The following is a 13257-nucleotide window of genomic DNA, read 5'->3' on the forward strand; positions in this document are numbered from 1 at the left end:
TTGGCTGGGCGCACCCCCGCCGCAGGCTCCCGCGTTCTCCCAGCGCCGTTCCACCTTAAGCGCGCAGACCTCCTTAAGACGGGCGCGCGAGCGCGGGTAGGGGCGGGACCTCGCATGCAAATAAGGGGCGTGGGGTGGCGGGGCGGGGCGGGCGGGGCGCGGCCTGACGTCAGGCCCGCTGCTGGGGCAGTTGGCGCGGCGGCGGCGGAGCGGCAGGAGGGCAGGAGCGGCGGCGCCGAGTGAGGCGCGCGGCGGGGCGCGGGCAGCGGCGGGGCCGGAGCAACATGGCGCCGGGGGGCGGGGGCGGGCGGCGGGACGGCTGGCCGGCCCGAGGGCGCCTCCTCCTGGCCGCGCTGCTGCTGCCGCTATGGATGCGGGCGGCCAGCGGCCAGAGCAGCCCCCCGCAGAGCGTGATCCTGGGCATGAGACTGGCGAGCTGCAACAAGTCGTGCGGGATGAACTCGGAAGGCATCATCTTCGTGTCCGAGGGCAGCACGGTGAACTTGAGGCTCTACGGCCACAGCCTGGGGGGAGATCTCCAGCAACCTGATCTCCTTCACCGAGGTGGACGACGCCGAGACGGTCCACAACTCCACCAACTGCCTGGAGCTCACCAAGGACTTAGTGGTCCAGCGGCTGGTCAACGTGAGCCGCGGGAACACGTCGGGGATGCTAGTGGTGCTCACCAAGTTCCTGCGGAGGAGCGAGAACATGAAGCTGTATGCACTGTGCACCCGGGCTCGGGCTGACGGGCCCTGGCTCAAATGGACGGACAAGGACTCCCTGCTCTTCATGGTGGAGGAGCATGGGAGGTTTCTGCCGCTCTGGCTGCACATCCTTCTCGTTTTGGTGCTCTTAGGGCTGTCAGGCATATTTTCTGGCCTCAACCTGGGTCTTATGGCCCTGGACCCGATGGAGCTACGCATCGTGCAGAATTGTGGAACTGAAAAGGAGAGAAGGTACGCCCGCAAGATAGAGCCCATCCGGCGCAAGGGCAACTACTTGCTCTGCTCGCTTCTCCTAGGGAATGTGCTAGTCAACACCTCCCTCACCATCCTTCTAGACAACCTCATTGGGTCTGGCATCATGGCAGTGGCCTCCTCCACCATTGGCATTGTCATCTTTGGGGAGATCTTACCTCAAGCCCTGTGCTCCCGGCACGGGCTGGCTGTGGGTGCCAACACCATCGTTCTCACCAAAATCTTTATGCTGCTCACCTTTCCTCTGAGTTTCCCCATTAGCAAACTCCTGGACTTCGTCTTGGGTCAGGAGATTCGCACTGTTTACAATCGGGAGAAGCTGATGGAGATGCTGAAGGTGACAGAGCCCTATAATGACCTAGTGAAGGAGGAATTAAATATGATCCAGGGCGCCCTGGAACTAAGGACCAAAACTGTGGAGGATATCATGACCCAGCTCCACGACTGCTTCATGATCCGCAGTGATGCCATCCTGGACTTCAACACCATGTCGGAGATAATGGAAAGTGGCTATACTCGCATTCCCGTGTTTGAAGATGAGCAATCCAATATCGTAGATATACTTTATGTCAAAGACTTGGCTTTCGTGGACCCTGATGACTGCACCCCGCTCAAGACTATCACTCGCTTCTACAACCACCCGGTTCATTTTGTTTTCCATGACACCAAGCTGGATGCCATGCTGGAGGAATTCAAGAAGGGTAAGGACTGGCGTAATTCCCGGTTAAATGCCCCTTCGACACCTCTTGTTCCCCTGAAGCGTCCCCTGCATGCTTTGTGCCTGCTGATTATACCCTTATTTGTGGGATTGATTCTGTGTCCCTCTGTCCATCACTTCCGGTGCCTCGGAGGGGAATGGTACCAGGTGCAGCAGAACAGTTCTCAAGCCTTTGCCTTCCGCCAGGTACTGTGCTTTGTGTTTTCAGTTGAATGGAAAAGAGATGCTTGTCTGGAGCTGGGGGAGGGACGCACAGAGGCAAGCACCAGGCCTCATGGAGATTCAGACGGTGAGGAGGGGAAGAGGCCAGACAACTGAGGATGTTACAGGGGAGGCAACACTGGAGAGGACTCTTAAAAGATGAAGTGGCTTGGTCCTGGGTCAGACCCCTCTTGTGAGGAAGCCAAAGATGTGCTCGTGGCTCAGCAGGTGGTCCTGTCTAGCGGACCTCCTCCAGGCTCTGCTGGTCAGTGGCCACCAGGGGAGCACAGCCCTTCCCAGTTTGTTCTCAGGTTGGAGCTCTGGAAGATGTAGGGACAGGGAAGTGCAGCCAGTAGCCCTCCAACCCACAGAAGTATAATTGGAGGGATCTCCTTGGCTTCCAGAAGCATAATTGGGAGGTCTCTCCTTGGCTTCCAGACTCAGAACAATGCCAAGTAGCAGTTTCCACTGTTTAGCAGATACATTATTGTTATTGTTCCATATTTCCCAGGTGCCAAACATAAACTCGCCCCCCTCTCCCCATCTTGAGCTGGCTTTGCACTTCTCAGTGTGTGTGTGTGTGTGTGTGTGTGTGTGTGTGTGTGTGTGTGTATGTGTGTGTGTTTCTAAGGTATGCTTGGCTGCCTCCCAGGTAGAGGGTTTACTCCCCTGTCTCAAAGCTCAGGGCACACAACCTTTTCCTTATTCCCATCAAAGACTTCCTCCCTCTTCTATCCTGAAACCCTCAAAGTCGCTGTAAACAAGGTGATTACAGAGTAAAACCCTCATAGGCTGAAGGAGGTGAGGCAGGGCAGAAAGGACAACTCTTTAGAGAAGAACCTGGGGCTCATTTTGTAGGAACTTTTCTTCATAATCTTGGTCCCGACCTTCTTCCCGTATGTAGAGCTGCTAATGGCAAAGGCCCAAGCTAACCTAGGAACCACTTTTGAACCCTAGTTGTGGATAAGCCTGGGGTCATTTCTGAACTGGAAAGTGGTGGGAACCGTCTTGAAATGGGATCAGGAGAAAAGATATGGTCTTGCCAGATTTGGTTTAAGATCAAAAGGTGTACTTGGATCAGGATCAGGGTCAGGGTCAAGGCCTTGAGGGGCAGGTTGCTTGGTACCCTCTCTTTTAAGTGTTCTAGACAGATCTCAGCACCAGAGCTAAGAATGTCTTGAGGGCCACAAACCAGGACAGGAGACAATCTGGGTGGCGTGGAAGGAGGTTTGAGGTGCAGCCCGAGGATCCTGTTTTGCCCAGGGTCAGAGACAGGGCATGGGCAGTGGAGAGTGTGCCTCACCTCTGTCATACAACTCCCTTCTCACCACCTCTGTGGTCTTTGAGGTAGTTGCTGATGACGTATATGACCACCAGTACCTCCCCATCAGTATGGATTGGCTTAACTTGGTGTCCATCTTCTGATCAGCAGGGCTGAACTCTGTTCTATGGGAGCATGCTGGGTCTGGGCAGGGCATCTTTGGACACTACTCTGTCCTGTTAAGAAGTGTGCTGAAAAAAAAACAAACAAAAAAACGAAGCTGTCTTAGACCAAGCCCTTCAGGGTTGAGTCCCCTCCCCACTCCCCACCTCAAGTTTGATCCAGGACTCTCCTTGACAGAGGTCTGTGGCCTGAGTCCAGGCCTTGGAGTATGGATCCCAAGCAGTTCACGGAGAGGCAGATGCAATCTACCCTGTGTATCAGGCCACTGGAGATGTCAGTGTGATGTGGTGGCCATCCCTTGTAAACAGCCCCCAGGCCTTGTGTGATGCCTTCCTGGGCTTTAGGAGACCAGTCTTAGTTCATACATTACCACAGAGGTGCCCTGCCATGTCCGTGCCACCCACTGTGTGGCCCCTCCTTGGTCTTCCCATCCGGTCCCTGCCGCTAGTCTGAGGCTGCCCGGGGTGTGGGAAACAAACCTCGTGTGCACTTTTACAATATAAGCATTTCCTTCCAAGTGTAGCATCTGGAAGGCTTTTTGTTTTTGTTATTAAGAAGGAACAAGCAATCAATTCAGCACCACCAGTGCTATGCCAGGCGGAGTGACATATTTTAGGGTCTTTGCTGAATCTTTCACCCCCAAATTGTGTGCAGGCATTGGACCCCACTCTGCCGGAAGCCTCCTGCCTGGCTGTATTTTCTTTCTGTCTGTTTGGGTTTCTGGTTTGAGTCGGGTTCTTGCTTTGTAGCTGAGGTTGGACTTGCCTCCCGAGTGCTAGGGCTGTAGGTGTGTGTCACTAACCCTGGGCCAGGTTCTTCCATCCCCACTCCCCAGCTTGGTAAGTTCGTTGAGCGTGGGACCAACTCTGCCTCGTTGGTTGTCACCACTGAAGGCCTGGCCAACAGATGGGGCCTCGGCGAGCGTTTGGTTGAACACAGGAATGGATGATTGTCTGCCAGGTTTCTCAGGCTTTCCTGTTCTTGAACAAACCTCAACACTCCCACTCCAGGGCCTTTGCCCTAGCTGTTCTTCAAGAAAGTTAGAGCGGCTCCCTTCCCTGTCTTGCCTGTTCAGCATGACCTCCGTGAGACTTTGCTGCTGCCCCGTTTAGGCCTGTAGCCCCCACGTCTCACCTGCCTTCCCAATTCTCCACCTTTTCCTTCTCTCAAAGCACACCTCACTGCCTGCTCTGGCGCTTAGTGGTTTGCTGTGTTGTCTGTCTCCACCCAGTACAATATAAGATCCAAAGGGCAGGCTCTCTGCCCTGATGATTGTATCGATAGCTCTGGAATGGCCCTTGGCACATAGTAAGGCCTCAATAAATCATTACCTAGTGAATGAATGACTTGTTGGGCTTGGGAGACAACTATTCCTATTCTAGAAGCTTTAGAATTTTGGATGGAGTGCTGTGTCACCTCCATCTGCACCAGGAGAAGCCAGAGGGTTCCTATAATAATGCCTTGATGCCAGGCCTGACAAGTTTGGGGCTCTGAGTGTGATACTTGAGGCCCATTGCCAGTTTCTGTCTTTGCCTGCTGGTAAGCCATCTTTGGCCATGGGAAGTTTTACACAGCCTCCCTCATTAAGATGAGTCATGAAATGCCCCTGCTTAGCGCAGGGTGTGGGGAGCTGAACTCCCCTAGGATTAAGGCAAAGAATTCTGCCTGCTTCCTACCTCAAGACAGTTAACATTGGATGCTTATCAATCTTCCTGTCACATTCAGGACAGGCTGAAGGTGCTTTAGGGATCTCAGGAGTAAAACTCTAGGTGGCATGAAGATATGCCAGTTAATCAAGGCCACCCAGATGCTTGTAGTTTGAACCTTGGCCCTTCTACTAACCTCGCCTCGAACTGTTTGCAGTACTGGGTGTTGGGAGTGGGTTTGTCACAGCATGGAATCCTGAAACAAGAGCACCCAGTGACTGCGAGTTCAGTCACATTTCACATCCACTTAGATGCTTTTGCTAAGATAGCCATGAATGACAGCCACACACACCTTGAGCTCATCTTCCAGCTTTTGCCGTGCCCCTTCCTGGGGGCAGTCCTGCCCCTCCCAGGCATTTAGCTCATCTTTAACCATCTTATCTTTCCCCACCCATCTTATAACCCCCTGGACCACTATATATGGAAGGACATAAACTCCACCCAGCCAAAGCTGGGGTGATGTTCTACCCGGCTTGGTCACTGAACTATGAGGTAACCTTGAACCTGTTAGTACTCCTCTCAGCAAGTTTGTGGGGTATAATTTAGAGGAGAAAGCAAGCTAGAAATATTTTCATTAAAAAAAAATCCCTCCCACATTTCTGTCTGTCTGTGCCACGTCAGATTTTCCCATCTACTTAACTTTATTCCCAGAATAACTGTAAAGTCAAGGAAAAAAAACCAACAACACTGCATGAGTTTTGCATTGGCTCACTCTTGATTCACTCACTCTGGCACGCCTTCATAACTTCTCCCCTGCCCCCAATTCCTACTTGTCCATGCATTTGTTCAAGAAACTTTTTGCAGCCCGCGTGTCAGACACAGTGCTGGCTGTTGGGAGTCAGAGATGTGTAAAAGCCGTCTATTCTCAGAGCTCACAGTCTGCCCGGGAGACAGACGTGCCATCAAGGCCCGGTTGTGCAAATGCAGAGATAGGGCAGCGGGGCCAAAGCTGAGTGGGGGGTGAATGTTCTGATGTTTGAGGTACCTGGCTTGTGATTTGGGCTGGCTAATGTGATTTACCTATGGTAGGGAAAGGAGAAGGGGGCATCCGTTTGATGAGAACAAAGCAAAAGGGAATAGAAACAAGCCATCCAGACTTTTCACAGCATTTCTGCATTTCTTTTTAAAGTTATTTCGTGTGTGTGTGTGTGTGTGTGTGTGTGTGTGTGTGTGTGTGTGTGTGTATCTAACTTTTAGGAGTAGGAGCCGGTTGTTTCGTTCTGCTTTTTACCCTGGGAGTCATCTCACTGGACTGGTTTTGTTTTCTTGAGACAGTGTCTCACCTTGTAGCCCAGGGTGGCTACTGCTGTGTAGTCCACCTACCTTGAACTCACAATAATCCTCCTGCCTCAGCCTTCTAGTTGCTGGAATCATAGGCATGAGTCACCATGCCTAAGCAGTCAGCCTTGACAGTGTCTCAGATAGTGCTTCTGTGGCCAGACCTGGCCCACACTACTGTGTAAAGCGTGTAGGCACCTGTGTAGGTGAAAGTACTCCCATGGGGCTCGGGAGGAAGGGCAGGGCCAGGGTGGACGTTGTCACTGCCGGGAGCATGAAGAAGGTGAGAAGGTGTCAAGGATGGCGGCGGCGGCGGCGTGGAGAGGCTTGGAAAGCACAGGCTGTTGGATGGGCCATCCAAGCCCCAGGGGACTCAGAGGGTGCAGCGGCAGTTGCACACCTGACGTCCATCAACTCCTCATCAGTCACTGATTTGATCGTGAGGAGCTGTATCTGAGAGTGACAGTTGCTGCCTGTTTGTGGATGGCACTCTGGGCATGGGGCATCAGTCCCAAGTGTGGGCAGCTGACAGAGCCCTTTGCCGGCCAGGCTGCTGCCTCCTTTCTTTTTGGGACCGTGCAGTGGGCAGGAGCAGAGTTCTGTGGAACAGGCTGGCACTGTGCCTCCTGCAGACTGGTTCCCTCCAAGGAGCCAGGGCTTGGAGATCTCAGGGATCTACTGTTGATAGACCTCTCTTTAAACCCTCCATGGGTGTGCCAGAGGGTGCTGGCTGTGTCTAGGCCCCAGTAAGAGCTTTTTCCACATACCAGCATTGACTTTGCCAAAGTCTTATATTGTTTTTAATTAAGAGCGCCCAGCTCTAATGTTTCCCTAACAGCAAGGATCAGGATAAGGATCACTGAGCAAAGTTGAACCAGAGAGCACAAGATCACAGAACGGTGTCCTACGGGGGGGCAGGGAATAAAAGGGGAGGTCTCCGTGAGGAGGCTGTCTTGCTGCTAGAAGTTCTGGAGAAGCAATGAAGGGAGACAACCTTTCAGTGGGCTCTTCCCAGGTGCCAGGGCTTAGACAAGACTGCCAGACAGGAAGTGACCTCATTGATCTTCCAAACCAACTTTGGGCAAAAGTGCTTGCGCCTGCTGTAACTGCTTTTCGGCTCTTTGGAGGGCGGGTCACTGCTTTGTCCATGTACTCCTTCCGATCCCAGTACCTAGTACCATCCTCCAGACAAGCCCTGCACACCGATTAACAAGGGCACTTTGGAGCAGAAGGAAGCTGTCGTGCCAGCTTGAGTCTCCTTAGAGCTGACAGAGAGTATGTTTAGCCTTCCCTGAATGGAATGTTGGTTACTAAAAGGCTGCACAGCCAGGGAACTCTGTATAGGAGGAGGGTGGGCCAGGCTCCTATGTCACTGTCTCAATGCCTGTCTTTGACAGGGCCTCCTGATTCCTTTGTCTAGCCCATGAGAAGGGACAGGCTGTCCTTTCTTCTCCTCAGGCTGGCTCCCTCGTAACATTTATTATGGGCTTAAGGACACTTTGAATTTCTGGAGGAACTTACTCTGAGGATGCAAGGGTTATCCAGGCTCCCCAAGTGCCCACCATGACCCCGGGCTCTGCTGCCATGTCATCTGCGTGGGTCACAGCTGCCCTCAAGTGCTGCCTCATTGGGCTAGTCCTCTTCGATAATCTTGGACAGTAGTTACCCCTATCCTTACAGCTGAGCATGTCAAGGCATCCTGTTGCAAGAAACTTGGAGGCAATATGAGGGACTTCTGAAGTCTGGATTCCTTAATTATATTCCCGTTTTATTAGTTTAGCATTTTATTTTTTTATTGCTGATTATTATTTTTTTCACAGCCATAAAAGATACACATCTCATTGCCAGAACTTCAGAAAAGACAAAAAAAAAAAAAAAACTAAGCTAACCATGTGACCAAGAAGGAACTACTTTGAATATTCTGATGTGCTGAGACAACTTTTTGAGACATTTGCTTTCACGCTTGGCTGTAATGGTGCTCACCTGAAGTCCTTAGCACTTAAAGTCTGTAGGCTGAGTAGGAAGACTGAGAGTTTAAGTCTAGGGCTGCCAGAGAGTCCCAGGAGGAGATGGGGACAGGGAGGGGAGGAGGGAGATCGAGACTTAACTTCCACTGTTTTACATTTTAAAAATTCTTGCAACAAATAGCAGTATCAAAACCATGTTCATGGTAACACAGGTCTGTAATCCCAGCAACAAAGGAGATAGAGGTGGGCAGATCTCTTGAGTTTCAGTCCCCCCAGGGCTGTATAATGCGACCCTGTTTAAAACAAAACAAAAGCCACTTTTATTTTCCAGCCATGTGCTCTGCCTGAGCTGCCCACAGGTACTTTGGCATTAAAATCATCGTCTAAGCTGCTTTTTGGAACAGCTTAGATCAGTTCTTCTTAGGTAAGAAATGACTTACTATTATCCTGCACCCTCGTTCTTGTTTTGCCTCATGTGACTCTGCAGGAAGGTGAGCCTAGAGGCCAAATATGCAGTGCCAGCCTGTTTGGCTGAGGGATTCAGTGTGGTAGCATTGGAGCATTCCCCAGAGCTTGCCATCAGAGTGGCTTCCCTGCTGCAGGCCTGATTTACTGTGACCTGGGCAGAGTTCTAGAAAGACTGGTTCCTTGGGCTCTCTGGAATGCCTGCTCTTTAGCCAGCAGGCAGCCTGGAGCCTCCTTGGAAAGAGAACCCACACAGGCAGGGAGGCTCATTCCCGTGACCACACGCATGCCCCTGCCCCAGATTTTCATTTGCATAGATGAACACACACACACACACACACACACACACCTCCCCACATGTACAGGTAGGGCCACACCCTGGCACCTGCAGGCTCACGCGCTTGTATACACATGACTATAACCTGGAGACCTAGTCTCAGCTTAAGTCTTTCTCATCAAGCTTTCCCAAGAGTTAAAAGTAGAGTTTGAAAGACAAGTAAGCACATATACAGCCAGTTTATTTTGTGAAATGTTTAGAATGGTGACGTGACTCTTGAACTCAAAAAAATCTCCTTGGTGGCCGTGACTCTGCCCATCCATGCTGATGACTGTGTCCACCTCCGGGTTGATGTGAGGACTGAAGGAGGTCAGGCATGCGAGGCATTTTGCTCTGTGCCCAGTACTATGTCATTGCACAGTAAACATTAGCTGTGTTAACTGTTACAGCTCCTGTTGTGTAAAACGTGTCCCAGTTGGCACCGACAGCGCTGGTGACCACAGTGGCTTTTACACACTGTAGTCATCTCACTGTTCAGCATGGTGCCTTTTTTTTAAAGTTATAAATGCATTGAGCTCAACAAAAAAAGCCTACTGTAGGACTGTAGGGATGGCTTTGTGATTAAGAGCAGTTATAGCTCTTCCAGAGGATCCAAAGTGGGTTCCCAGCACTCAGCTCTGTGGGTTCACAGTCACCTGTAATGCCAGCTCTGGATCCGTTGCCCACCACACTCACATGCATAGCCCTCCCCTCCAGTTAAAAATAAACAACAAAGAACTTAGTTTCTGTAAAAAAAAAAAAACAGTCACTCAGCTTTTTAAAAGCCTATCTTATAGCCATATGCAAAACGTGAGATGTTATCTTATTTGTAAGACTCACAAGCTGAGCTTAAAGAAAGTAGTACCAGGCAAGGACTGAAAACGGAGGATATTCTCTTTAAAAATAAACATTGTATGCGTGTGTATGCATGTGTGTTTGTGTCTGCACATGGCATCTGTGTGTGCCACGGTGTGTGGGGGTGGTCAAAGGACAACTTTTGGGGATTGTTCCTCTCCTTCCACCATGTGGATCCCAGGGGTGGAACTCAGGTCGTCAGGCCTGCAGGCAGGTGCCAGTACCCTCTGAGCCATCTTTCCTCTCTATCCCCAACCCTTCCCTTTATGGTGCTGGAGATCAGACTCCGCGCCTTGAGCATGCTAGGCCAGTGTTCTGTCACCGAGCTCATTCCCAGCAGTATTTTTTCCCTGCTAATTGGAAGATGTTGAATACCATCTTAATTGCTGATACATCCATTTCCCAACTTCAAGGGCATAATGGCAGACTAGTCAGGCAGGAGGAATATGCCTCTGCATATCAGTCACAGCTGCACCTGGGTGTTTTCATTTCAGGATGGGGAGGAAGAGGCCATACTGGTGGACAAGAGGAGAATCAAAGAGGACAGGGAGACGGTAGGAGGCTCCAGACACAGAGAAAGAATACATATGTATCTGTGAAAAAAATTCTTTTAGATGGAACCCAGGCTGTCCTGAAACTCATGTGTAAACAAGACAAATTCATGACGGTCTTCCTGCCTCGAAGATCTGATTGTTGGAATCATAGACATGAATCACCGTGCTTGACTCAAAATGTTTTTCTTATGGTGCTACACACCTGTAATCCCAATAGCACTTTGGGAGGCAGAGATAAGAGGATCGTGAGTTCAAGGCTAGCTTTGCCTAGATGGAGAGACCCTGTCTCAAAAAATAGACAAGCAAACTAAAACAGAATGCTTTTCTTAGAGGTATTCAAGCAAGAAGGATAAGGAAGAATGCAGGGGCTACTGCCTGGGAAGTATGGTATAAGCAGATGATGACTTTGGCCAGTCCTTTGGGCAGTGGCTGCCTTCTAAAAGAGAGAACGGCTGGCAAGATGGCCACTGGTCCTTTGGGTAAAGGTACTTGCTGCCAAGCATGATGACCTATGTTTGAGCACGTTATATAAGAAGAGAACGCCCCTCAGTTTGTTAAGCACTGTGCTATGCCACTTCAGGTAGCTATTTAGGAAGAGATTAGGAGAGGGGGTGTGGTGGGAAAGGTGAGATGGGGGAGGGGAAGGATGAGTCTTCAACTGTTAGCCATTAGGAGGCTGAGGCAGGAGGATTACAAGTTCAAGGCCTGCTTGGGCTTTAGCATGAATGTAGAGGTCAGAAGGCCACTTTCAGGGGTAGGTTCTCAACTTTCACCTTGTGGGTTCTAGGAATTGAACTCTGTTCTCCAGACTCATGGTTTATATAGTACAGGCTGGATCTACCTGCCTCTGCCTCCTGAGTGCTGGCATTAAAAGTGTGTGCCACCATACCTAGGTTTTTTTCCTTTTTTTTGAGGCAGAGTCTCACTAAGTGACCTTGGCTGGCCCTCAACTGATAATTGTGCCTAAATTTCCCCAGTGCTAGGATTACAGGTGTGTGCCATGGTACCCATTTTAACACATATGTGTAAAAATTGTAGAATGACTACATCAAGCTAATTAATGTATGGATTCCCTTGTGTAATGTAGCGTGCGTGCGTGCGTGTGTGTGTGTGTGTGTGTGTGTGTGGTGAGAACACTTCGTCTCACATTGTTAGTAAATGCAGTCACCATGTTGGACAATAGAGCTGTTCAGCTCATTTCCCAGAATGGTCTCTGCCCATTCCCCACTCGGTCCCTCTCTTGCTTTTCAAGACTTTGATGACTTGAGCATCATGTATACGTATGTATGCTCATGTGCACGCATGTGATTTGGACCTGGGGCCCCATGCATGCCGGGCAGGTGCTTCAACACCAAGCTACTTCAAGCCCAACTGCTTGGCCCTTCTTCATTCTGGTGCAGTGCTTCAATTACTCAGCCTTTTCCTTTGGTTAAGTAAAGCTTTTTCTATCCTGTTTAAAATTCATTGCCTGTGCACGAGTCAGGCAGTTTGTCTATGCTGTCTGTCTTCTAGTTTGTCTTCTCTTTTAGATCTGTAACCCTTCTGGAATTTATCTTTGTTGTTCAATCTTTATTATTATTTTAAAAATTTATTTTATTGAGCTATTTTCGGAGAATTATATACATGCATACAAAATATATCTTTCCTTTCTTTTGCTTTTTTTTTTTTGACACTAGAACTTACTATGTCACTGCCTCCCAAGTGCTAGGATTAAAGGTGTGCACCACTTAAAAAAAAAAGACAAGAAAACCCCATATAGTTGCCCACATACTCTAGTATTAAGTACTGAGTGAAAAGACTCCTTTCTGTCAGGAACATGCCTTTAATCCCAGCACTGGGGAGGCAGAGGCAGGTGGATCTCTGTGAGTTAGAGGTCAGCCTGGTCTACCAAGGGAGTTTCAGGGCAGCCAGAGCAGTTACACAGAGAAACCTTGTTTTGAAAAGCCAAAAAAAAAAAAACAAAACAAAACAAACAAACAAAAAAACCAAAACAAACAAACAAAAAAACTCAACAACAACAACAACACAACCCAGCTTTTTTATTAACTTGTGGCTTATGTATCAGGCTGTCTCTGGGGCCTGTAGTTCATTGGTCTATTTATTATTCCTTGTTCCAGTACTACCTTGACATAATGCAATAGCATTAAAATAATTTGGATCTGGTCATAGTGAGCCCTTTGTTTTTAATGACATCTTGGCTATCCTTACCTTTTCACCTGGGAATCTTTTTGGAAGAGTAGCATACCTATAGATGTCAGCTGCAGGTGGAATCCTTATTCCCTTGTACACTTCTGACTAACTTGTTTTAAGATTTGAGTTTCCCACAGACCCCCTCAGGTTTACTAATTTTATTTTATGGTGCTAGGGACTGGAGGTTGGATGTATTGTCTCATATAGGCATGACAAATGCTCTGCTGCTTATATAAGATGCTAGAGAGGGCTTTCCCAGGCCTGTTAATTCACTAGAACAATTCAAGAGAATTGGGGAAGTGCAGCCAGCAGGATTGCAGTGTCATGTTGAAGGGTGCATATTAACAAGATCTGGGAGAGCTGGAGTTTCAGGGTCTGTGCCGTGGAGTCCAGGCACCTTCCCTCTTGGGACAACAGTGTGATCACCAGCCAGGAAGTCCCACCCAGCTTGCACCAGGGCTTCATCATGTAGGCATAATTGATTAAAGGTATTGCCCTCAGAACTGAACTCAGTCTCCCAGTCCCGGCATCCAGGAGCCCAGGAGTGCCAAGCCCCAAGTTTGTATTGCAGTTATTGAGTCTG

The 13257-nt window shown here is 49.6% G+C and overlaps 1 protein-coding gene across 1 annotated transcript in view; it reads left to right on the forward strand.

The window, feature by feature from the left end:
• Positions 1–284: 284 nt before the first annotated feature.
• Cnnm4 (cyclin and CBS domain divalent metal cation transport mediator 4) overlaps positions 285–13257 on the forward strand; it is a 41097-nt gene continuing 28124 nt past the window's right edge. Inside the window, 2 exon segments of the mRNA XM_040729584.1 lie at positions 285–527; positions 529–1681. Coding sequence (XP_040585518.1) covers positions 285–527; positions 529–1681 — 1396 coding nt within the window.

Source organism: Mesocricetus auratus, unplaced genomic scaffold (assembly GCF_017639785.1).
Source record: "Mesocricetus auratus isolate SY011 unplaced genomic scaffold, BCM_Maur_2.0 Super-Scaffold_100021, whole genome shotgun sequence".
NCBI lineage: Eukaryota > Metazoa > Chordata > Mammalia > Rodentia > Cricetidae > Mesocricetus > Mesocricetus auratus.